The sequence below is a fragment of the Ctenopharyngodon idella genome, chromosome 11 (assembly GCF_019924925.1).
Source record: "Ctenopharyngodon idella isolate HZGC_01 chromosome 11, HZGC01, whole genome shotgun sequence".
Lineage (NCBI taxonomy): Eukaryota > Metazoa > Chordata > Actinopteri > Cypriniformes > Xenocyprididae > Ctenopharyngodon > Ctenopharyngodon idella.
Genome location: NC_067230.1, coordinates 2655782 through 2680698, shown reverse-complemented (window position 1 = coordinate 2680698; position 24917 = coordinate 2655782). Strand labels below are relative to the sequence as shown.

At 37.9% G+C, this 24917-nt stretch overlaps 1 protein-coding gene and 1 long non-coding RNA gene across 2 annotated transcripts; one reads left to right on the top strand and one right to left on the bottom strand.

The window, feature by feature from the left end:
- Positions 1–3667: 3667 nt before the first annotated feature.
- Positions 3668–6914, bottom strand: krt95 (keratin 95). Its single transcript, XM_051911844.1, has 8 exons — positions 6441–6914; positions 6276–6358; positions 5990–6146; positions 5652–5816; positions 5354–5479; positions 4049–4269; positions 3923–3936; positions 3668–3821 (listed from the first exon to the last, which is right to left on the bottom strand). Exons 1-8 carry the CDS (start codon positions 6912–6914, stop codon positions 3760–3762), a joined length of 1302 nt encoding a protein of 433 aa, XP_051767804.1. The 3' UTR covers positions 3668–3759.
- Positions 6915–19101: 12187 nt separating this feature from the next.
- On the top strand, positions 19102–24574 carry LOC127522197 (uncharacterized). Its single transcript, XR_007932533.1, has 2 exons — positions 19102–19946; positions 23256–24574. It is a non-coding gene; the product is annotated as an uncharacterized LOC127522197 (long non-coding RNA).
- Positions 24575–24917: the final 343 nt, after the last annotated feature.

Genomic DNA, 24917 nt, shown 5'->3' with positions numbered 1-24917 from the left:
TAATAAAAAGAGATGTACTATGCCTCCGACTGAGATTGGAATGTGCTATTTCTCAATATTTCAATGATCTGCTACTTAAAAATGCTTATCAATTGTTTCAGTATTTGTTTTATATATTTTTTCAATATTTTTGAGCTGCTGTTGTTGCAGAAGTATAGGCTTTATACTATATTTAACGATTGGGGGACGCTCAGAGATGTTCACCAGGGCAAAACAAAACTTCGCACTGAGGTAGAGTCTGAGAGCAGCTTAAATAGTCCACTGGTGAGAGTCAGGTGCAAGGATAATCAGTGACAGGCACGTGAGAGGGAAATGTAGTTCAAAGGGGTTTAATATTCGGGAGAGGGATCCCTCTGGTGGCGAGCTGAAGGAACTGCCGGAGTCTCGTTTGTGACAGTATGTTGCTGTTTAGAAAAAGTAGGCTTTAAGTATTGCTAAACGCTTGTTAACATCTGTAAAAAACTGTAATTTCATTGTAAATTTTCTGTTAATATTTTATATTTCAATATAATTCCTGCAGAAATGCAGAGTTTGCCATCATTTTGATTTGAATGTGCTTTTATCAGTTTTGAAAGCAGTGTGTTAGCATTCGAAAAATGTGCTGCAAATTTTTTTTTGTTTTTGCTTTTTTTGCTTTTTTATAGAAGGTGTATGAATGATAAAAGTGTTTATATATTTGGAAAAACGTGGTCATTGAATGCATTTTGCGTGAAAGCAATGAAAAATGATTCACAGTTTGGTCCACATAGACTTCTGTTTCACTGATGTTTTGAAAATGTGGCTTCAGTATTGAAAAATGCTTGTTAGCAACTGAAAAAAAGACTGTAAACGTTTGTATTACATGTTTGTTTGTAAAGTATCAACATACGAATTACATGTGTGCAACAGGATAACAAAACATAATGAATTCCCCTAGTAACTGACATGGTTTAGCCTAAACAACCAGTAAATATTACCAACAATGCTTTGTCTAATGTTTAGCTTATAAAGTTCACAGAATAACTGTGCACACAAAAGTCTGAGTCTCGCTGTATCGCTCAGGCTGCACTGCAGTGTCTATTCACAGGCGCGATCCCACTACTGATCGGCACGGGGGCTTTTGACCTGCTCCGTCTCCGACCTGGGCCGGTTCACCCCTCTTAGACGACCTGGTGGTCCCGGGCTCCCCCAGGAGCACCATATCGATACCGAACTTAGTGCGGACACCCGATCGCCATAGTCCACTGCAGCCCAGAACCCCTGAACTCAAGTGATCCTCCAGCCTCAGCCTCCCAGTAACTTGGATTACAGGCGCGCGCCACTGCACCCGGCAAGAGCTGCGAGAATCAGCGCTGCTACTGAATCTAGAGGGTTCACAGCGACCTCTAGTGTGACATTAAATCGTTTTACAATCTCTTTACTTTTGTTGTTTAAGTTTATATTATTAACTGTAACCACTGTTCTATTCCTCTATGCGTCATGGATAACTATGCTCATGTTTTGTTGTTCTTCAATAAAAACAAACAATAAACAGATTTAACGTGGGTTTTCTTGTCATCTAAAAGTTTTTTTTAATGCTATGCAGTCTAAAAGTGAGTATAAAAGCGTAGTTTGTTATAGACTTTGGAGATTTTAATTTGCTTTTTGGAAAAGGGTACATGATGAATGGAAAAAAGATTGATGGTTTTCACTGTATTTCTTAAAACATAAGAAATATGGCATGAATTAGTTTTTGTCAGGATATTTTTAATTTGTAATACCAGTTGTTTATTTTGATATGGGTGTGTGTGTATAGGCCTATATATATATATATATATATATATATATATATATGCTAACTTTTAAAACTTTTTTAAAACACTTGTGATCTATAACATGTTCTCTGGAAATATGTCAACAACTTTCTTCTTTATGATTAAAGATTTTATTCATTAATTTCGCTGCATCATCAGTATTTTACAGTGTATAATATGTGTTTGAGATGAAGTGCTTTCATGTATGACATTGCAATGTTTTCTCTCTCAACATTTAGTTATGATGCACTGAAAAAGGCCCATAGCTATTTTGATCAAAGGGATAGTTCACCCAAAATAAAAATCATGTCGTCTTTAACAACCATCTGTCTCCCAGTGGTTTAGCATTAGACTAAAGTGATAAATTTACAACAAAACCAAAGAAAACATAATGCCTTTATCTCCGAAATATTTATTTATTTATTTTTTATTTTTTTGCATTAGTCTACATAATGAAATTGGATGAGCTCATCAGTGCTGATTCATTTTCCGCTAATTCTTTTTCATAAATCGGAATTGGAATAGCCTACACTGTAGCCTACATTTTTTTTTATGTCTCTCTCTTATCTAACACACATATTTGTGGTCCTGGAGTATTTACTAACAAGCTGATGAGTTGAATCAGGTGTGTTTGATTAGGGAGACAATTAAAATGTGCAGTGCAGGTATTCCAGGACCAGGATTACCACAAAAGTGCACAAAATGAATACTGCCTTCCAAGGATCCTTCAAATTGAGAAGGCCTGTGATGGATCTTGATGACGTGACAGCCTAGATAAGCAGCCTTACACAGACACACCCTTCGAACCATTATATTCAGTAGCAGCGCTGATTCTCGCAGCTCTCGCCGGGTGCAGTGGCGCGCGCCTGTAATCCAAGCTACTGGGAGGCTGAGGCTGGAGGATCACTTGAGCTCAGGGGTTCTGGGCTGCAGTGGGCTATGTCGATCGGGTGTCCTCACTAAGTTCGGTATCGATATGGTGCTCCTGGGGGAGCCCGGGACCACCAGGTCGTCTAAGGAGGGGTGAACCGGCCCAGGTCGGAGACGGAGCAGGTCAAAACCCCCGTGCCGATCAGTAGTGGGATCGCACCTGTGAATAGACACTGCAGTGCAGCCTGAGCGATACAGCGAGACCCAGTCTTTTGCGTTTGTGTCTATCCAACGTCATATACTTTAATTACTTAATTATTGATGGGGTAAGATGTAGCAGTGTAATGAAATCAACCTGTTGTGTCAACGGTTTGTGTGTGTGTTTGTGCGTGTGTTCACTACTCTGCTCCTAATGTGTGTACTAAATTGGATGGGTTAAATTCAGAGAAAAAATTCCGAGTATGGGTTATCATACTTGGCCTTTACATATCACTTCACTTATAACAGCCCAGTTGTGTAGTTGTCAAAATATTTGTTTTGTCTTAAAATGTTTGTAAATTTGTAAACCTCATAAAAAATAAATATAGAAATATATATTTAACGATTCTGTTTATACACACATGTAAATCTAACATGCATATGTTATTATTAATATGAATACATAATTAATATTTAATAAATAAAGTGCATTAATAAAGTTAAAAAGCCTACACTATGTTACTATAAACTCTCAAGTATACTGTAATTCATCTAACAATCTCAAGGTGGTAGTATTGATTTAAACACTTCATTGAGTGAATTAAAGTTTCTAAGTATAGGAACAGAAACTAAAATACTGGGATTGAATTGTATTAAAGGTCATAATGGCTCCCCCAGTCAGAATATCAATAGTTGTAAAAGGCCTCTTAAAATAAAATGAGAGTATACTCTTAAACATAGTCAAAATTTACATTTTGCAGATGCCCAAACCTCCTGTTTTAACAAGAAATACGTACATCAAGACAGGAAAGAAAACTGCTTCTCAATTGGTCTTTAATGGTGAATTGTAAGACTGTCAGTACAGAATGTTTAATTGCACTACAGCCTTGTTACATTCTTTGTTTACATTTGATGTTGTTCATATGACTTGTTTACATTTGACCACTGTTTCGACTGGGGTTGTACACACAAACACATCACCTGAAAGGGAGAGTAAAAGAGATATTAATAAATAACATACAATCTGAAACTGACCAAAAACACCTCCACAACCACAATATATAAAGAGAAATTTTAATTACCCGGTCCTTGAGTCCTATAAGAGGGGAAAAAGATTAGTGCATTAGTGAAGTCACTTCAGAAAAAAACAACACCCATTTTCCCACCCTTGTGATGTTCAGGTATTTGGAATAAAAAGATGAACTTACTTAATGCCTTGGTTTTCCAGGAGGCACCTGTAAGTGGCGATCTCCTGCTCCAGACGGCTCTTGATGTCCAGCAGTACAGCATAATCTCTGCCCTGCTGCTCAATGCTAGAGCGCACCTGACAAAGCTCTGCCTCCAATGTGTTGATATGTTGCTGGAAGCCTGCTAGTATAGAGCTGTACCTAGCCTCTGTGTCTGCTAGTGAACACTCCAGTGCTCCTTTCTGTGTGCGTGATGAGAAGAGGCAGAAAGAAAAAAGGATTACTAGACAATTTCTAGTTATTTCTAGTCACCAAAGTCTCTTTAAGGCAAGTCAGTTAACTAGGGGGCCATATTCATAACAGACCGAAATATATCTAAAATGACATAAAAGTCTGTTAGTGTGTGATCCTCAGTGGTTTAGTGTATGATACTCAGTTTTTCTCTCAGTTTTTCTCTTTAACCATTTACAATGTAGGCAAGTTTATGATGCCATAGTGTTTTAAAATCCGCTCAGATTTCAACAGTCTGTGTAGTGTATTCCAGCCTTATAAAATGGTTAGTTCCTGTCCTTGATTCTGATTGGTCAATTATAGCTGTGTTTTATTAACGATAAAACACGGCTATGACCGCTTCACCCAACAGTTCTGTACATCACTACACAACACTCTTAGCAAGCACTCTTAGCAATGTAAACTGTTTGTTCTCAATTGATATTAGTGTTCATTGAAGCTTACTGTATTATGTAGAAGAGTATTGTGAGAAAGAGATCGAGTGAGTGAGTTTATTACCTGCATTCAGATTTAGCATTTTCCTTCAGGTCAGTCTTATGTTCATAATAAAAAATCTGTTTAAATGTCCGATGTATTATCTTGTCCTTTTAACAGTTAAGGGGTTTTCCCATGACTAGTTAAAGCATTTGTCAGTTGCATCTTGTTCCGTGTTCACAACAAGTCTTTTCAATATGAAAGTCTTCGCTACTGAGTGAGTCACTCATAAAGACAGTCTTTGCCGCCATCTAATGGCATGAAAATGTAACTTTTGTTGTTGTTCATGGTCAGGGACTATTTTTTCTGGCAGAAGGAAGGCTTTTAGTGAAAGTTTACTTGATACATAATGAAAGTTGCATTGATACATATTTTTGGCTTTAATATTTGTATTGTGTGGTAACTGTTTTATAAAAGCAATAAGGTACTTGAGACTTATTCATGATACAGCACAGCCTCTTGTACCTTATTGCTTACTTAAAGCTCAAATCACACAAAACAATTATCTTTTTCAGGTTAGTTCAGCTAATGCACATTCAAATAAACAGATGATTCTCTCACCATGCTCATCTGAGACTGTAGTTCGATCTCCAGACACTGCAAGGTACGCTGCAAATCTGAGACCTGTGACCTAGAAGTTTCTAGGCACTCTGTGTGGCAGGCCACATCTTTGCACAGTTGTGCCGTCTTAAAGAGAGAAAGAAAGACACACAACATATGAACTATGTATAATTTGTTATGCACTCTACTGTCATACCCTACTGTTTACTGTTTTAATAACAAATGACGGCCACTATATATGATGGCAAATTGGGATTCACCTCTAGAGGAATCAAAGAAACAGAGGCTGAAGTCTCACCTTTTCTTTGAACCAGCACTCATGTTCTCTGCGGTGTTTGTCTATGATGGTCTCATAATGACAACGGATCTCATCCAAAACCTTGTTCAGGTCTTGCTGAGGAGCAGCATCCACTTCCACACACACTTTTGTGTTTGTCAGCTGACACAGTAGTGCTTCCATATCCTGTAAGCACACATTGTTCATGCATCAGGTCTTGACTAACTCATTTAAACATGGCTTCTGAATTTTCATTTATTGAAAGAATTTCCATTGCAAGTCCTTTCTAAGCATGCTTCACTTTGCACATAGCACAAACTTTCAAGATACATAATTTAATCTGCTACAGGCAAACTAACCTCCTGGTGGTTCTTCTTCAAACACGCTAGATCTTGCTGCAGAGTCTCGATCTGCATCTCCAGGTCAGCCTTTGTCAGGGTCATCTGGTCCAGCAAGCGACGCAGGTTAGCGATGTCAGCCTCCACAGACTGCCGCACTGCTAACTCGTGCTCATATCTGATTGGTGGAGAGGCAGGATGGGGAATAAACTCACCACTCATGTTTTAAACATGACCAAAATGAACTTTTAAGATGCTAAAGCTTCCAAACTATGGTTACAGAGGAATATAATTTAAGAGAACTCACTTTATTCTGAAGTCATCAGCAGCCAGTCTAGAGTTGTCAATCTGCAGAAGGATGTTGGCGTTGTCGATGGTAGCGTTCCTAATCTATCAATGTAGACATAGAGCATAATTTAATATGTTACAAGTTTTCCATCATTTCATCCCTTATGAAAGTACGCAAGTGTACCTTTTCCTTCAGGCAGTCGATGGTGTTCCAGTAGGCGCTGTAGTCCCTCTGGCAGATCGGCCCCTTCTTCTCATAGCACTCACGGATCTGCCTCTCCAGAGTGGCATTGGCAGCCTCCAGGGAGCGCACCTTGTCAAGGTAGGACGCCAGACGGTCGTTCAGGCACTGCATGGTGGCCTTCTCATTCAGCTGGAAGTAATCAGTGTTCCCAACCATGATTCCTCCACTGTTCAGTCTGCCATAACGTCCATATCCTCCACCAATTTTGCAATGCAGATCTGGGAAGCAATCGATAACAGGGCGGCGATAACAGGGCGAAGAGATCCGAGTACTTCCTCCAAAACCACAGCCATACACACTGTATGCTTTGGGTGCACAAGTATTTATTGTACCACAGCTAATTGGAGTAACTATGGATTTCAAGGTCATGGTCTTGGGACCGTAGCAGGATGATGTACGGAAAGAGCAGGACATGGTGGATGGATGTAGAGATGAGATGAACCCAGAGAGGACACTGAAGGAAACCGTTAGAGCTGTCCTGACAAGGATGGCATATTTGAGCCCGGCTCTGATCTTTTATAGAGATGGAGATCCAGGGCGGCTCCTGTACTTTGTGGGAGGAGGAAGGAGGTAGGGTGTGTGTGGAAGTGATTTGTGCCAGTTTAACGCCCTTTGTCAGTTAAGGACAGAAAAATGAGGTTATGCGATTTAAGGTTATGCAAGGATAATGGATATATGACACAAATCTTGATCTATGAAATTCTTCCACACCTGATGTTGTCAGATTTTTCAAAGTGAAAAACAAAGCCAGTTTTGAAGGAAATGAATGCCATTTTTGGTTATTTGTTGTCCATTTAAAATGATTTCTCTCCTTTATTTATTCGGTAACACTTTACAATAAGGTTCATTAGTTAAACATTAGTTAATGTATTAACTAACATGAACTAACCAGGATCAATACATTTGTTACTGTATTTACTAATCTTCATTAACGTTAGTATACGTTAGTTAATGAAAATACAGTTGTTCATTGTTTGTTCATGTTAGTTCACAGTGCATTAACTAATGTTAACAAGATTTTAATAATGTATTAGTAAATGTTGCAATTAACATTAACAAAGATTAATAAATGCTGTATAAGTGCAGTTCATTATTAGTTCATGTTAACTAATGTAGTTAACTAATGTTAACTAATGAACCTTATTGTAAAGTGTTACCTTTTATTCCATCTTTTTCTCCCAGTGTTTGATTGAGGTAATACCGAGTAGGGCAAATGCCCTGTCCTGCTAAAACTATTGGCTACTGAACTCTTAAAAAGTTCGAATGGAAAGGTTAAAAGATCTGCTATTCACTGTCGCTTAGCAAAATGTTGGCCTGTTCATGAGTGCCACTAAATCATAGATTTATGAAACAGAAGTGAAAAAGAAGTATACTTCAAGTTTATTTTATGAAGAATACTTAAGTAATGTTTAAGTATATTTTAAAGTATACTTTATGTAGTAAGTATACTAATATCAATTTACTAGTAGTAAACTTGTAAGAGTACTATTTTAATACCGCTTGGGACTAAATTGGCCCACTTTTAGTATATAAAAGTATTCGCTTGAGTGTGTAAGAGTAGTAAACTTTAAGTGCACAACTAGTTCATAATTACTTTTCTCATTTGTACTGCAAGTGAACTTATGAGTATACTAGTAGTGTACTATTTTAATACTAGTAGTACATTTTTAGTATATATTTTTTTTGTAAGTTTATAAGACTGTGTGTAAAACTATATGAAAAAGCATTTAATAGGCTACTCAATCAAAAGAGTAAACACAACTACAAGCTAATTATTCTTAGAATACTTAATTATACTTTTAACTATATCTCGATCAAAAGATTGAGTATAAGTATAGGCCAAATATGCTTTAGACTATAGACTTTTCTGTCAGTATAAGTCAAGTATACTTAAGTGCAATTTTAAGTATATTTCTGAGAAGTACATAAAAAGTAGACTGAAAGTATACTTTCTTATTTTTAGTTTAAAAGAAGTATACTAATAGCACACTTGAATAAACTTATTTTTTGTAAGGGTGGGCATGTGACCAAAATTGGTTGGCAAGTTTCTTTGCAGTGTGATATAAAAGATATTAAAACCTCTCTCAGACAAAAATGCATTGATCATTTTTATCAAACCAAATTTTCACACCAAATATGTCTTGGTGTGAACAGGCTTAAGATTATAATGATTGCATTCAGGGTTGCTTGAGCACAAGTACAAAATTAATGACAGCTTTTAATTAGATAATTTAAAGATTAAAACGGGACAGCGTAACTATTTTATGAGGTGGACATTTCATGTGAATTTGTAGAAAATCAAGGTGAGTCATACAAAAATGTACGATTTTTAGAAAAAATTAAGCATGAAGGTCCCAATCTCTAAACATAACCATCACGGGGCATAAGCAGATTGTACAAAAACATATAAATGAGATGAATTACAAATGAGTTACAAAAGTTAAACCACAAATTTGTCAAATCATAAATAGTTATGAAATGCCATGAGATTTTCAACTAAATTTCAGCTAAATTCATGGATGCCACAGTGGGTTTCACAGAGAATCAGAGATTTTGTTGAGAAATTATCCATAAGTGGAATATTTTACAGCAAATACAACTGTGAACACGACTTCAGTTCACAAGCATTCTGTAGGCTTTGTTATTGCTAACCAGCCATGTTGTATTATTTCCAATCTGTAAGCCATTGCATTAGTAAATCTTCATTTATCAATAGTAATAATCGTTTATCAGAATTAAGAAAGTATTTTCACAGCTTTGTGGAGCTTGTGTGGGTGTACCATGGGTAAAGTCCAACAATGAAGCTTTCTTTGATGCACACAAGTGTGGCTTGTAGGGTTGAGCGAGTATGTGAAACTCTTTACCGCCCTAGTACATTAGTAATCCATTTAAAGATATACATGTGAATTAAAGGTTTGACAATGTTCTTCATCATCAAAGTATGCTAAGGCTTATCTGGTTCAAGGGAATCATAAATATGCTGAGTGAGGACTGTTGGGATAATCCAGGGAGAGGATGGTTCGGTCTGGGGAGGCAATGTCGCTTGAACCTCTAATACACATCTGTACCATTTGCTTCACACACTGTAAAAAGTAATACGCTATATCTACTCCATAAAATTTTGGCAACAGATTACAAGCAATATTATTAATTAAATTCAACAAATAGAATTGAGTTAGAAAAAAAATCAAATTAATTCCTTAAATGTCAACCATTTAAAACGAGTAAAATTTAAGTGAAATTTAAACAAAAATATCTGAATAACAGACAGACGTCAAAGATGAATTAAGGACTCTTTATTTTTTATTGTTAGCATTGAAGACACCTGATGATAACAAGCAGAATCACTGAAGGAAAGAGAAACACAAGAATTAACAGAGATTTAGATGTTGATTGTATTGAAAATGTTTGATCACCATTATTGTGCTCAGTGTTTCATTTAGTTGGGCAGTTTGACTCTTTGCTTTTTATGTCAGTTTGTGGTTTTTGTAATGGTGTTTGCTAATTTTACACATTTTAAATGGTTGACATTTAAGGAATTAATTTGATTTCTTCTAACTCAATTCTTAAATGTTGGATTTAATTAATAATATTGCATATAATCTGTTGCTACAATTTTATTAAGTAGGTAGAGCGTATTACTTTTTACAGTGCAGGACACATGTGCTTCCCACATACTTTTTATACTTGTGTTTTCTAACATTTTTTAGAGATTAAACTAAATTCCCAACCAGATCTCATGGGATCTAGATGCTTAGGTTAAATCCTACATTTTCCTGTCAGTTCTAAGAAAGACATTTACCTTTAAAGGATAAATGGGGTCAGATTAATTATATTGGGATCAGATAAGAAACTGAATTATGCACATCATCCTTAAATTTCTTTTTGTTTCTGATACAAAATAGCAGTGTAAGCTTTAAACCTTACAGGGTCATTTCTGAAGTCATGGTTTCTCCACACCATACTTTTTTCTGCTGAGTTGACCAACTACACACTTACTAATAAGTGGACTAAACCATTTTTAAATGTCTGACCTGTCTAGTCAAGCACCTGCTTTTATTAGATTATGGATATGGACACTTTCCAATACTACAGTGAATGTAGAGAAAATTATAGCCTCACCCATGTCTGGTTTTGAATTAAGCTATGACTGAGTGTACTTTAATGATAATAGTTTAGGTCTAGATTAATAAGGTGACTTTAATTTAGTTTATCATGTGCTGGTTATAGTAATAGTACAGATTAAAATAAAAGATTAGCACAATTTTATTGGTGCTATAACACACCCTGATAGTGAGGAAACTACTGTCAGAATACTGTCTGAACTTGACATTAACAAAGTTTAGGGATACGTTGTATATTTCTAAACTACTGTAATTTTTAGCAGATAAATATGAAAATATGTAAAAAATTATTTTCATGATTTGTTATCACAACATTTTTTCTTTTGTCAAATCAACTTAGATAATGCGGTTCAAATAACATAATATTTTGAGTTTCTGTTGATTAAATCAATTGCCTTCATTGCATCTAATATATGATGTTTTTTAAAATGTTGTTGATTTAAGTAGCAAATGAGAATTGATTAAATTAATGATTGTATTTTCAGACATATTTTCAGTTTTGTTCAAGGTAATTCAAGCAACAGTTTTTCAATTATGGAAGAATATGTAAAAGTATGGTATTTAGGGTAAAAAGCGCACCTGCTGCTGGGGCAAAAGGCACAATAATTAACATGATAATAAACAGCTGGCTGACTTTTCCATTTGTTGACATGACATGGTTAGTTTAAGATGGTAAATATCATATTGGGTATCCACCTTAGAGATAATACCCATATTTATAATGAAACAATCATATTTAAAAATATGATATCATTTATCATTCATCGTTACTACTGTAAATCTATATTAAATATTATCGCCACCTCATACATTTATAAGATTTTTAAACAAAATGAACCACTTTTATGATTTATTTTCACACATGCTCCATCAATGTTCAATACAAACATATATTTTTCTGCAATCATACACTTGAGAATAGTGAAAAGCACATTTTCTGTTGTACCCCATTGTACCCTACAAAACTTTGTTTTGGCCTGATTTTGTTCGAAATTATGTCACATCAGTGGGTTTTTTTATTTCGTTTGAAGTATATCGGGGCCTTTAGTCGGCAAGTCAAGATTATGCTACAAAGTGTGGTGTTAAAGGAATAGTTACTCCCAAATTAAAACTGCATTATCCTACTCAACCATGTTATTTCAAAGACGCTTGACTTTCTTTCCTCTGCTGAACACAAAAGGAGATATGCTGAATGCACAAGATCATTCTCATACAACAAAAGCAACAAGGCACTATCTGAAAGTTTATTTACAGAATATCAATTTTTGTGTAAATTTTAAGTCTAAGTATGGAGAGTTTGCTGGTGAGTTTCTATGTGTGTTAATATATTGTGCTGAACTGTGAGCATCCTGATGTAAGTGTCTTTATTGCCCAGAGTGAATGATGTGTGATATGACACCTGAAGTGGAGTGTTGCATCAAGGTAAACTGTAAGGGGTCCAGTATGGGTGGGATAGTGGCATTGATGTTTGTCATGGCAAGCTCTCAAAGCACTTTATGATGATGGGTGTGAGTGCTACAGGGAAGTAGTCATTAAGTTAGATTATTGCTAAATTATTGGGTGCAGGGATGATTAATTTTTAACTTGGGTCATAACAGTCAAACTTCTGCATTAAAAAATGACAGAAACAAGGTGTATCAAACAGGCAATTTTTAGGCGTATGTAACAATGACTGACTCAGTTGAGTAGCTGAATCCATGTGCTGTGTTTTATTAAAGGGTTAGTTCACCCAAAAATGAAATTTCTGTCATTAATTACACACCCACATGTCGTTCCACACCCGTAAGACCTTCTGTCAGGCTGTGTTCTCGAAGGAAGACGAAGAAGAACAGGGTAATATCAAAAATCAAAAAACAGGCAGATACAACACAACGTAGTAAGACGGATAACAGACAAGGAACAAAACTGAAACTGGAACTTATATACACACAGGGGAATTAACTGATAACGTGCAGCTGTGAAGATAGTTAGTGTCCATAGAAACAAATGAATGTGCGCAGGTGAGGAGCAGGAGGGATGCTGGGAAATGGAGTGCTAGTGCTGGTGACCGTGAGATTACACCCCCCTTCGGCAAGGCGCGTCCTCGCGCCGTAAGGGAACATCAACGGGGAGGGCCGGAGGGGGTTCTGGAGGCGGGCGAAGTGATGGTGATGAAGGGCAGGTGGAAGGCTGAGGAGACGTGAAGGTGGTGCTTGGACGACAATCCTCTGGCGGTGATGGAGATGATGGACCGCTGGCACAGACCCAGAGCTCCCCAGTGCCAACAGCCCACGGCGAAGACGAAGGAGGGAGGAGCCCAGATGGTGACTTGGCTGACGACAGCTGGGGGACGACCGATGGAGGCATGGCCGATGGATCCGCCGGCGCAGATGGAGAGGCGATGGAGACGAGCGACATCGCTGGACTGGAGACCCAGGCGATGCCGTGGCGACGACCGTCGAAGGCGCAGCCAGAGTACCCGAGGGCTGAGGTGGATCCAGTGTGACAGAGGACAAAGGTGACACAGAGGGGAAGGAGGAGCACGCTGACGTCGTAGGGGTGGAGGGACGGAGTGCAGCGAACGGACCGCAAGTCCGTCACGGAAGAGGTGCGACAAGGGACCAAGGGGGAGCCGGCAGGACGAGGAAACCCAGAGGAACCGGAAGTCCGAGGGTCTCTGGTGAAGCCGTAGGTGGGAGGAGCCCCGACGAAGCCGACAGGTCGACAGGCCAAGATGGAACGAGGATCCCAGAGGCCGGAGGCGGAGCTGCAGGATCCTCAGGTGATGGTGCTGCAGGTGGACACACGACTTGTGGCTCGACGTCAGAGCTGGGCTCCCACAGAGACGACGTAGGGCTGTGGACCTCTGGCAGCGGCATGGTTGGAGGACTGGCTGAACTCTGGGGTAATGGAGGTGGTGAGGATCTCGACGGCGTAACGGTGAGTAGTATACAGTCCTTACAGTCATTAGAAACGTTCAGAGACAATGATGATGATGCTGGGTGGGAAAGGGTGGGAGATGGAATTACCTCACTGAAGTCAATCAGCCAGTCCTCATCCCCCGTAGTTGAGACTCCCTTCGTCCGCTGATGTCGCTGGCTCACACCCCTGGTCAGACTTGCAGTCGGCTGCACGTCTGGGACGAGGGTCAGCTCTGTCCGTTCTTCCTCGGGCTCTGGCTGACGTGTCGTGGTGGGTGCTGGCTCACCGTCTGCGGGGGGCACACACGAGTTCTCCGCAGTCAAGGGTGTTGCTATGGGCTCTGGGTCTGGCTGTGCTCCAGATCGGGGCGTGACGCTCTCCAGACACTGAATGACAGCTTCTCTCCAGTTCAGTCCGGTGGTGTCTGGGAGGTCGAGGGGTTGGTGGAAAGTAACCCCAATCCGGAACAAGGTCTTGAGGGTCTCATCGTCCAGGGTACTGGTTACGGCCAGAAAAAGGGAGACGAACGGCCAAAAAAATAAAGTCCTGAACAAAAGAAACAAGGTCTGGGCTCTCCTGAGCCCTGACAAGCATTATAGCCCTCTCGTCCATTTCAGGCGGTCCGTTATTCTGTCAGGCTGTGTTCTTGAAGGAAGATGAAGAAGAACAGGGTAATATCAAAAATCCAAGTTTAATCCAAAAAGGTAGACAGGCAGATACACCACAAAGTTGTAAGTCGGATAACAGACAAGGAACAAAACTGAAACTGGAACTTATATACACACAGGGGAATACGTGCAGCTGTGAAGATGATTAATGTCCATAGAAACAAATGAATGTGCGCAGGTGAGGAGCAGGAGGGATGCTGGGAAATGGAGTGCTAGTGCTGGTGACTGTGACACCTTCGTTCATCTTCGGAACACAAGATATTTTTGATGAAATCCGGGAGGTTTTTTATCCTCCATTGAAAGCAACGAAATTACCACATTCAATGCCCAGAAAAGTAGTAAAAACAACGTTAAAATAGTCAATGTGACAAGAGGTTCAACCTTAATGTTATGAAGCGATGAGATAACGACTTTATTCAACAATTTTTCCTCTTCCCTGTCAGTCTGTTGCGCAGTTGGCACAGTGCTGCGTTTCCGTGTTTACGTCCGAACGCTGGCTCATTATTGGCCGGCTCCTGCGTCAGCATCACATACATGCCTCATTCTGCTCATGTGAACAGGCGTCGGCCAATACTGAGTCTGGAAGCGCTGCAACGAAAATAGTGTAGCAGAATGATGGGGAGAGACGAATTTCTTGAATAAAGTCGTTATGTTTGTTTTGTTTTTGCACACAAAAAGTATTCTCGTCACTTCATAACATTAAGGTTGAACCACTACAGTCACTGGACATTTCTGGACATTGAACATGGTAATTTTGTTGCTTTCAATGGAGAATAAAAAAAAAAACTCTCAGATTTCATCAAAATATCTTAATTTGTGTTCCGAAGATTAATGAAGGACTTACGGGTGTGAAACGACATGAGGGTGAGTAATTAATGACAGAAATTTCATTTTTGGGTGAACTAACACTTTAAGCACAGTAGCACAAACAAAGTATGGTTCAAGACAAGAAGTGTGGTCAATAACAGTAGCGGCAGTCCAAACAACAAATTAAGTCCATAATCCAAAAGCCGTGGTCAAGAACAGGCAGAGAAACATACACAAACAAACAGCGTAACAGAAATGCTTGGTAAAGACAGAGTAAACTGGCAATACTTCACAATATGATGCACAAACAACATGGCTTATAGACGGGTTTCCGTGCAACATCATCACAGAGATGCGTGCGCAACTAGGGGACAGAAAGCAATTGTCTCACCTTTACTGAGACTTAATTTCTTAATATAATCGGCGGAGTCCGTGCTACCTAGGCTTCCAAAGTAATTGATGCTAGCCATTTCCTCACTGTCACACACCTAGCTAGCGGTCACGCGTCTCATGTCTTGTACAGTATGTTTACAGTATCAAATTTCTTTCAAATGTGGCAGGTCATGTTGTAAACATTAAGAATAGAAAGGCTCAACAACCAACAAAACCAGGTAAGTTCATAAATTCATAGGGTATGTCAGGTTTTTATGATTAGCAAACATGGACAATTTCATTCGAGTCCTAATGTCTAACATTATAACTTATAACATTATAACTAGTCAGCTAACGTTTTACATCATGTTATATTAATATGCAAATGAAACAAACGATCCAACTCTGAAATGGCAGTTTATTATTGAGTCAACAAGAATTTACAAACAATGCGAAATCTACGTTAATTACAATGGTTGATTAACGTTACAATCTTCTACCGGTGTTATGTCCAGTTCTACATAATGTGGCTTAATGTACTAAGACAGAGACATTAAAGGGTTAGTTCACCCAAAAATGAAAATTATATCGTTTATTACTCACCCTCATGTCGTTCCACATCTGTAAGACCTTTGTTCATCTTTGAAACACAAATTAAGATATTTTTGATCAAATCCGATGGGGCCTCCATAGACAGCAATAACACTCCCTTTTTCAATGCCCAGAAAGCTACTAAAAACATATTTAAAACAGTTCATGTGACTACAGTGGTTCAAGCTTAATATTATAAAGCGACGAGAATACTTTTTGTGTGCCAAAAATAACAAAATAGCAACTTTATTCCACAATATCTAGTGATGGACGATTTCAAAACACTGCTTCATGAAGAAAACAAATGATTCGTAAAGATTTGAAGCTTCATGAAGCAGTGTTTTGAAAACACTATACTAATAAAGCATACTATACAGAAACATTGGCTTGTGCAGAATTTGATCTTTTAATAACTCTGTCTTTTAATATTAGTAGGCTACATTAAGCAACGTTAAGCTTTTTCTTTATAACAGTTTTCTTTGGGAGGAAAACACAACGTGCACAAAAGGCTGGGTCTCACTGTATTACTCAGGCTGCACTGCAGTGTCTATTCACATTGTGATCACACTACTGCCCAATGTATTGTGTAGCAAGCCTGGCAAAAACAACTAATTTTTTGGGTTATTTGGTCAAAATTTGTTGGATTATTTGACCAATATTTGTACTGTATTGACTGCGGCCTTTAGTGTCCTTTTTAGCACGACGTCCATAAAAGTGAAAAGTCTTATCACTTTTGACATGACAAGAGTCCAACTGAACCATGAGTTCATCCATTTAAACTTCATTAACCAACAGCAACATCAATGTAAACACGCTAGCCGGAGTCTTTAACCGTTGCACTTGCGTTTCATGTCATTTGCGACGTCTTGCGTATGACACGCCATTTGAATTTTGCAAAGAAACACATAACTAACAGGAGCCACTCCATTAGAGAACAGTGACTGGATCTAACACCTTAAGATGACACACAGCTCATATCTCTGTCGCTGTAAATTACCAAAAGCGAAACCACACACGAAACACCTTAGAAGAGCGGCTCTCTCGCACTGTATGACGTGACAGACAACTAGTTGTCCAGTCCTGTTCCGTTCACACAGCGCGGAATTCTTGAGAATGCGGTTGTGAGTCCTAAAAATTTACGGGTGTGAGTATAGGATGCGGTTGTCACTCCCGTAAATATCCGTACTGCGTGTGAACGTAACCGTATTAAGGACTCAAATACAGGACTGACAACCGTATTCTGCTGCTGTGTGAACAATGGCCACCATTGTCTACATTTTGATTTTACTGAATGCAAGGACTAAAATTGTGCAGTGAGTTTACAGAAACAGCCTCGAAAGCTTCATTAGGGGAGGTGTAATGGTGGTCAAAGCCCACAATGTGCCATTGTTTCAATTTTTTTTATACCAACCTAAAGGCCAATAGTTACAACAACTTTCTAAACTTAAGTACTCCATCCTCAGTGCATCCCAATGTAATGGTCATGACTGGTCCATACTCTGTGCCATTAAATACTATCCAATCAGTATACATAAACCTCAGCAAACGGGTGTAGTTCTTCAAGGCCCTGCACAAATTTTCCCCGTATTGCAGCAAGAGATGAGCTGTGTCCTTGTCCAAACTCTGTTTTTTTTTTTTTTTGAACAAAACACTTTCTGTCAGTGTTCTGTAGTTCCTTAGTTCCATAGTTTTGCAAATGTTTTTAAAATTACAAATGATTCAGCTTTATAGCAATTATGGCTTGCCTGAAATCACATTATCCAAAATGGTTTCTTTGCCTCATTAGGGTTCTTAATACAATAAGTTTGCAACTAGTTTAGTGTTTAGTGATTGTAGTTTAGTGTTTCTAAACTCACAAGATCTTCAGCTAATAAGGATGCCATGGCCAGATTGACTTCAAAAAGTCCAGTTCACTCATGAATGTCAGGTGTGATGTCCACAGCACTGAAGAACTGAATCTCATCGAGGACACATGTCACTTAAGTCTTGTTTCTGATTAGTTGTTAGATGAGTAACATTGCGTAACATCTCAGAGTCTTCCATAGTTTCTCAGTAACCAAGGAGTGAATTCAGTCCTAAGTTGTCAGCACAAATTTGTACCACACTGATCTTACCACATCCATACCACAAATTCCATATGAATTAAGTGGTTTAGTTCATGTTTTCTAAAGAGACTCTATCGCTTTATATGGTGAACAGATTTAATTTGGGCTTTTATTCACATATAAACATTGATCAGCGAACAAAAACAGAAGCTCAACCGAACCTGCATGCTTGATGCACGAGAATGAACCTCATTGGTCTTCGCACGTCAAACAAACGTGCTTGAGCTTCTGTTTACCACAACTGATGTGAGTTGATGAATGTTTATATGTGAACAAAAGCCTAAATTCAATCTGTTCATCATATAAAGTAATCATATCTCTTCAGAAAATTTGGACTAAACCGCTCAATTCATATGGATTAGTTTTACAATCTCTTTATGAACTTTTTGAAGCATCAAAGTGGTAGTTGCTGTCAATGAAGGAACAAAAAAGCTCTCAGATTTCTAAGATGAACAAAAGTCTTATGGTTTTTGTGATGTATTGAATGCTTGCAAGTTTTGCATTTGACACAGTAGAGATTCCGTAGCTAAGGGGCAGGGTCTTTTTGGCAGGCGCTTGGCGCTGGTGTTTGAAGATTGAGTCAGTAAAAAAGTGACCAGAGAAATCAGCCATGCGGTCTCACGTGTGTTAATTCAAATAGATACATCACAGTTTTGAAATGACATGAGGGTGAATAATTAATGACAGAATTTTAATTTTTGGGTGAACTAACTCTTTAGTGGTCACATAAGTTGAATATAGAAGCACAGTTATCATATATATCGAGAGAGAAAGAGAGAGAAAGAGAGAGAGAGAGAGAGAGAGAGAGAGCAGTTTTTCATAGCTTTGGTATATTTGGAGCTTTAGTTTTCAAATACTCATCAAGATCAATCTTAAAGGCAGGAAAGAAAGGTTTAGAACCATTATATTTGCACTTGTGTGTAGTGTTTGGCTAGTAGAAAGCATGTTAAATAAGGAAAAATTTAATAATTTAAAAATAAGGCACACACGCTTCACCTTGTGGCTGCATTACCATCGGGTGTGCATTATTTTTCAATAGTTCACTTAGAAGTCACTTACAAAGTGAGGTTGAATATACATTAGAATCTCTGACCAAAATTTCTGTATGGGTCAATGGCCGTGGAAAGGCACTACAACAGCAATGACACTCTAGAGGGAACTGTATCAAAAATATAGCATATTCTTGAGCAGTTAGGAATTTTGTGCTTCTCTAAAAAAAATCTGAGTAGCTAAAAGTTAAGAAGTTGTCCAACTTCTTGAACGAGTTATCAAAAAGAGTTATCCATTTTTTTTTCTTTTTTTTTTTTTTCTTTATCAAACTCCAAGCAAAGAACTGTGTAAGTGAGTGGGGGCAACACTTCAGCTTTTAGAAAGTAAAATTCTTTTTAGAAAGTAAAATTCTAAAGTCTCTTTGCAGAGTTGAATTCCCTTTAGAGTTTTTTTTTCTTTTCTTTTCCTTTTTTCCCCCTGTTATTTTTTATTTTTTATTTTTAATAAATGCCAGTCACATTACAAGCAATAAACATGACAATAGTCATTTCCTACATATAGTATAAAAATATTGAACAAATATAGACTACTGGGATTTATTTCTCCCGGAACCATGGCTGTTGCACTTGACGTCACAGTAGGCGGAAGTCACTGCTGTTTCACCCACTGAGTGGCAGCTTGAAAGCAAAAAACACCACTAAAATCCTAAAATGGGAAAGAGCTGTTGTGCGGTTGATTGTAAAAACAGATTCAACAAGAAATCGGAGCTATCTTTTTACAGACTGCCGAAAGCAAAAGAAAAGAGAAGCAAATGGATCGCTGCAATTCGTAGAAACAACTGGAATCCAGGCAGCGAAACGTGGATTTGCAGTTGCCATTTTGTGTCAGGTATGGTGAATTTTGGGATCACACCCCCAGGAGTTCGCGAGGTTTTAGGCATAAAATATTTTCATGAAGCACCCCCTGAGATTTAACTACACCTCCCTAAGATTTTAATTCAGCTTACTGACATCACACTAGTCCAAAAATATCATAATATAGATGGGCCTTTATCTTTAACACTTAAATTCAAACTTGTTCATTTGAAGTCAGCGTTTGCTGGTGTCAGAGGTGTTTGGCTTTTTTTCGCTTTGTGAATCTTCGACGTGTTTACCATTAAATATTAATTTTGTAGTGAGCAATATTTAGAAATTACGACGAAATAAATGTTGCTTTATTAGAGAAGTAACGTTAACGGATCATTTTGTTTTCGTTTCTGTTTTATTTTATTGTTATGGTATCATTTATACTCTGTTTAATATTTATGATTATTCTTTGACAGTCCTTAATTGCTTGCTCATTTGCATTATGCTTTTAATCACAAAACGAAATCATGAACTGTGTATACACATTCCCAATCTCCCCCAAAACATACATTTAGTGGATAGAATGCACTATATGGTTAGAGACAAAAAAAACAAAAAAAAACAAGCAAGAATGTGTGAGAAAAATGTGTGCACTATGAGTGTAAATCAGATGGATCTTAACCAACACACATATTCACACTATCAAATGTGTGTTGGTTAAGTTAAAATAAGCAACTCTGCAGTAGTTTCACAATGAAATGTTATAAGTTTGTGTAACAGCTCATATACTTGTAGTGTATCCTAACGATACCTGTGGCAAATCATTAAATAAACATAACACGCAACACAATCTATACAATTATGTGCATAGATGAACAATTATATTCTAAGCTTAGCTTTGTTCGATGCTGTTCTAGTTTCTGTGATCCAGAAAGCACTCACTAATATTTTCACTTTAAGGGGTTAGTTCACCCAAAAATCTAAATTCTGTCATTAATTACTCACTCTCATGTTGTTCCACACTCATAAGATCTTTGTTCATCTTCGGAATACAAATTAAGATATTTTTGATAAAATCCGATGGCTCAGTGAGGCCTGCATTGACAGCCAAAAAATAAATAAATAACGACTTTATCCAACAATATCTAGTGATCGGCGATTTTTAAAAGCACTGCTTCATAAAGCTTCGAAGCTTTACGAATCTTTTGTTTCAAATCAGTGGTTCGGCGCGTGTATCAAACTGCCAAAGTCACGTGAACCATTGAAATTTAGTTTTACACTCTCTTTATGAACTTTTTGAAGCATCAAAGTGGTAGTTGTGTAGGCTGTCAATGAAGGAACAGAAAGCTCTCAGATTTTGAAGATGAACAAAAGTCTTAAAGGTTTGAAATTACATGAGGGTGAATTGAAATTTTGAAATTTCGAAACGTTTCGAAACAATGATTCAAAACAAAAGATTCGTAAAGCTTCATGATTTTACAATTTGTCAAATACTCTGTGCATCTATTGATATCGATATGAGTACAGGTGCTGGTCATATAATTAGAATATCATCAAAAAGTTGATTTATTTCGCTAATTCCATTCAAAAAGTGAAACTTGTATATTATATTCATTCATTACACACAGACTGATATATTTCAAATGTTTATTTCTTTTAATTTTGATGATTATAACTGACAACTAAGGAAGATCCCAAATTCAGTATCTCAGAAAATTAGAATATTACTTAAGACCAATACAAAGAAAGGATTTTTAGAAATCTTGGCCAACTGAAAACTATGAACATGAAAAGTATGAGCATGTACAGCACTCAATACTTAGTTGGGGCTCCTTTTGCCTGAATTACTGCAGCAATGCGGTGTGGCATGGAGTCGATCAGTCTGTGGCACTGCTCAGGTGTTATAAGAGCCCAGGTTGCTCTGATAGTGGCCTTCAGCTCTTCTGCATTGTTGGGTCTGGCATATCGCATCTTCCTCTTCACAATACCCCATAGATTTTCTATGGGGTTAAGGTCAGGCGAGTTTGCTGGCCAATTAAGAACAGGGATACTATGGTCCTTAAACCAGGTACTGGTAGCTTTGGCACTGTGTGCAGGTGCCAAGTCCTGTTGGAAAATGAAATCTGCATCTCCATAAAGTTGGTCAGCAGCAGGAAGCATGAAGTGCTCTAAAACCTCCTGGTATATGGCTGCGTTGACCTTGGACCTCAGAAAACACAGTGGACCAACACCAGCAGATGACATGGCACCCCAAACCATCACTGACTGTGGAAACTTTACACTGGACCTCAAGCAACGTGGATTGTGTGCCTCTCCTCTCTTTCTCCAGACTCTGGGACCCTGATTTCCAAAGGAAATGCAAAATTTACTTTCATCAGAGAACATAACTTTGGACCACTCAGCAGCAGTCCAGTCCTTTTTGTCTTTAGCCCAGGCGAGACGCTTCTGACGCTGTCTGTTGTTCAAGAGTGGCTTGACACAAGGAATGCGACAGCTGAAACCCATGTCTTGCATACATCTGTGCGTAGTGGCTCTTGAAGCACTGACTCCAGCTGCAGTCCACTCTTTGTGAATCTCACCCACATTTTTGAATGGGTTTTGTTTCACAATCCTCTCCAGGGTGCGGTTATCCCTATTGCTTGTACACTTTTTTTTTTCTACCACATCTTTTCCTTCCCTTCGCCTCTCTATTAATGTGCTTGGACACAGAGCTCTGTGAACAGCCAGCCTCTTTTGGAATGACCTTTTGTGTCTTTCCCTCCTTGTGCAAGGTGTCAATGGTCGTCTTTTGGACAACTGTCAAGTCAGCAGTCTTCCCCATCATTGTGTAGCCTACAGAACTAGACTGACAGACCATTTAAAGGCCTTTGCAGGTGTTTTGAGTTAATTAGCTGATTAGAGTGTGGCACCAGGTGTCTTCAATATTGAACCTTTTCACAATATTCTAATTTTCTGAGATACTGAATTCGGGATTTTCCTTGGTTGTCAGTTATAATCATCAAAATTAAAAGAAATATATCAGTCTGTGTGTAATGAATGAATATAATATACAAGTTTCACTTTTTGAATAGAATTAATGAAATAAATCAACTTTTTGATGATATTCTAATTACATGACCAGCACCTGTAGTTTGCTTACGACGCTGTAAAGATCCAGAGAGTGAAAGTCTCTCAATCTCAGTGTTCAAATTTAGGCGAGTGAAAATATCTGTGCTAAACATATTTGTAGTCTCTAACTCTATCACTGGTTATTGAAATCTAACAATTTTTACTAGCCAGTAGCTAATGATAGAGATTATTGAGACATTTAGTCCAAATGTTGTTACTAGTAAAACTTTTTTGTTTATTTCAGGAAAAAAGAGCGATGATCCACTACACCCTGACTATGTGCCAAGTTTATTCAGTTTCACCTCCACAACTGATCGAAGTCGCGCTGTCAGCAACCTGGAAAGATATCAACGATTTCAAGAAGTTTCTGTGAAAAGATTTGTCAGTGCCAGCACAAGTAAAGAGCTAGCTGCAACAGCTCTCATGAACCTGTATCAAAGTTCCGCATTAAAGAAAGAGGTACAGACGGTTGAAGTCCAAGGCACTGAGGTCCAGACGGATGAGACACACCGTGACATCTCCTCTTTACATGAACAGATTAAATCTTTAAACTCTGAATGTCAATCACTGAGAGAAAAAGTTCACGAATTGGAAAGCGAGTTGAAACTTCATATACTTGATCCCTCACAATTTGATGACAGCAAAATGAAATTTTTCACAGGACTGCCCAGTTTACAGACTTTCATGCTGTTGTTCAGCTCTGTGTCATCAGTTGTTCCTGTTACTGCAAAACAGTCGCTCAAGCCTACTCAGGAACTTCTTCTTACACTGATGAAGCTGCGCCTCAATCTGTCTGAGGAATTCTTAGGTCACCTTTTCAGGATTCATCAGTCAACGGTATCAAGAATTCTTCGACGCTGGATACATGTCCGTGGAGCCTTTAATTCCTTAAAGTAAAAATAAGGCCTTAATTAGCATTAAAATGTTTGGCTTTAAAATTGTTTCTAAGATCTTACAAATGCAACTGAACCAACACTGGTTTTCACTCACTGCTTTTTAAAATCATAAAACCTTGTCACTGTATTGCAACGACTCGCAGTAAATGCCATTTCACACAAACTGTGAGTTTGAGTCACATTTAAAACACATTGTGTGCCAGATTCATTTATTTATTTATATTTACATTAGCTTAATCTTAAACTTTTTTTAGTAGGCGGAAGTTGACCGCATTTCACCTGATTTTTAAAGAGATGTGAATTAAAAACTGTTGCCAACTAAATGGAGATCTTTGATTTTCCATCAAAATAAAAGCCCCCAAATCTAATGCATGAAAGGGAATTATGGCAGAATTATAATATTATTGTTATATTGCTATTTGTATCCCCAGATAAAAATGTATAATCATTTTTTTCAGTGCACTAGTAATATTACAAGATTTTTGTTTGTTTGTTTTTTTGTTTTTGTTTTCTTTAAAAATAAAAACTGTAAAAAAAAAAAAGTGTTATATTACCCTGGCATGAAAAAAAAAAAAAAAACTCCCTTTTAACCTCCCTGTAATGCTCTGACGAAGACTGAGACTAATATTTGTAAAGCAAGCTTGACAAATAAAAATGATACTCTGCATGATGTGGCCTGCTGAGATTCTTCTAGTAGTTTTGACTATTTCAGCAGTTTTTACACCAACAAAATTGGTTTATGTGCTAATAATTCAGAACTACGTTTCATGTAAACCATTTTCCCAGCAATTCTGGAAACACTCCATTCTTGGAAAAACTTCGATTTTGAGCATGCAAAATCTGAACAGACACTGCAACTGTCATGACATGACGTAACGCTCAGTGGCATCTTGTTTAAAAACATAATTCAACATAGAATACATCCAAAATCTAAAAATATCTACTCCACTTTATTGCAATACTGCAGATTTAAAGTTTGCATTCTTGTAATTAAGCTAAGATGTCGCACC

Bases quoted from the DNA above. Each gene is read 5' to 3' on its own strand.
- krt95 (XM_051911844.1), bottom strand. From the start codon at position 6,914: ATGTCCTGCTCTTTCCGTACATCATCCTGCTACGGTCCCAAGACCATG. The intron at 6,359-6,440 runs GTACACTTGCGT...CTACATTGATAG, and splicing joins TCGACTGCCTGAAGGAAAAG to ATTAGGAACGCTACCATCGA. The intron at 5,480-5,651 runs GTGAGACTTCAG...TCTCTCTTTAAG, and splicing joins AGTGCTGGTTCAAAGAAAAG to ACGGCACAACTGTGCAAAGA.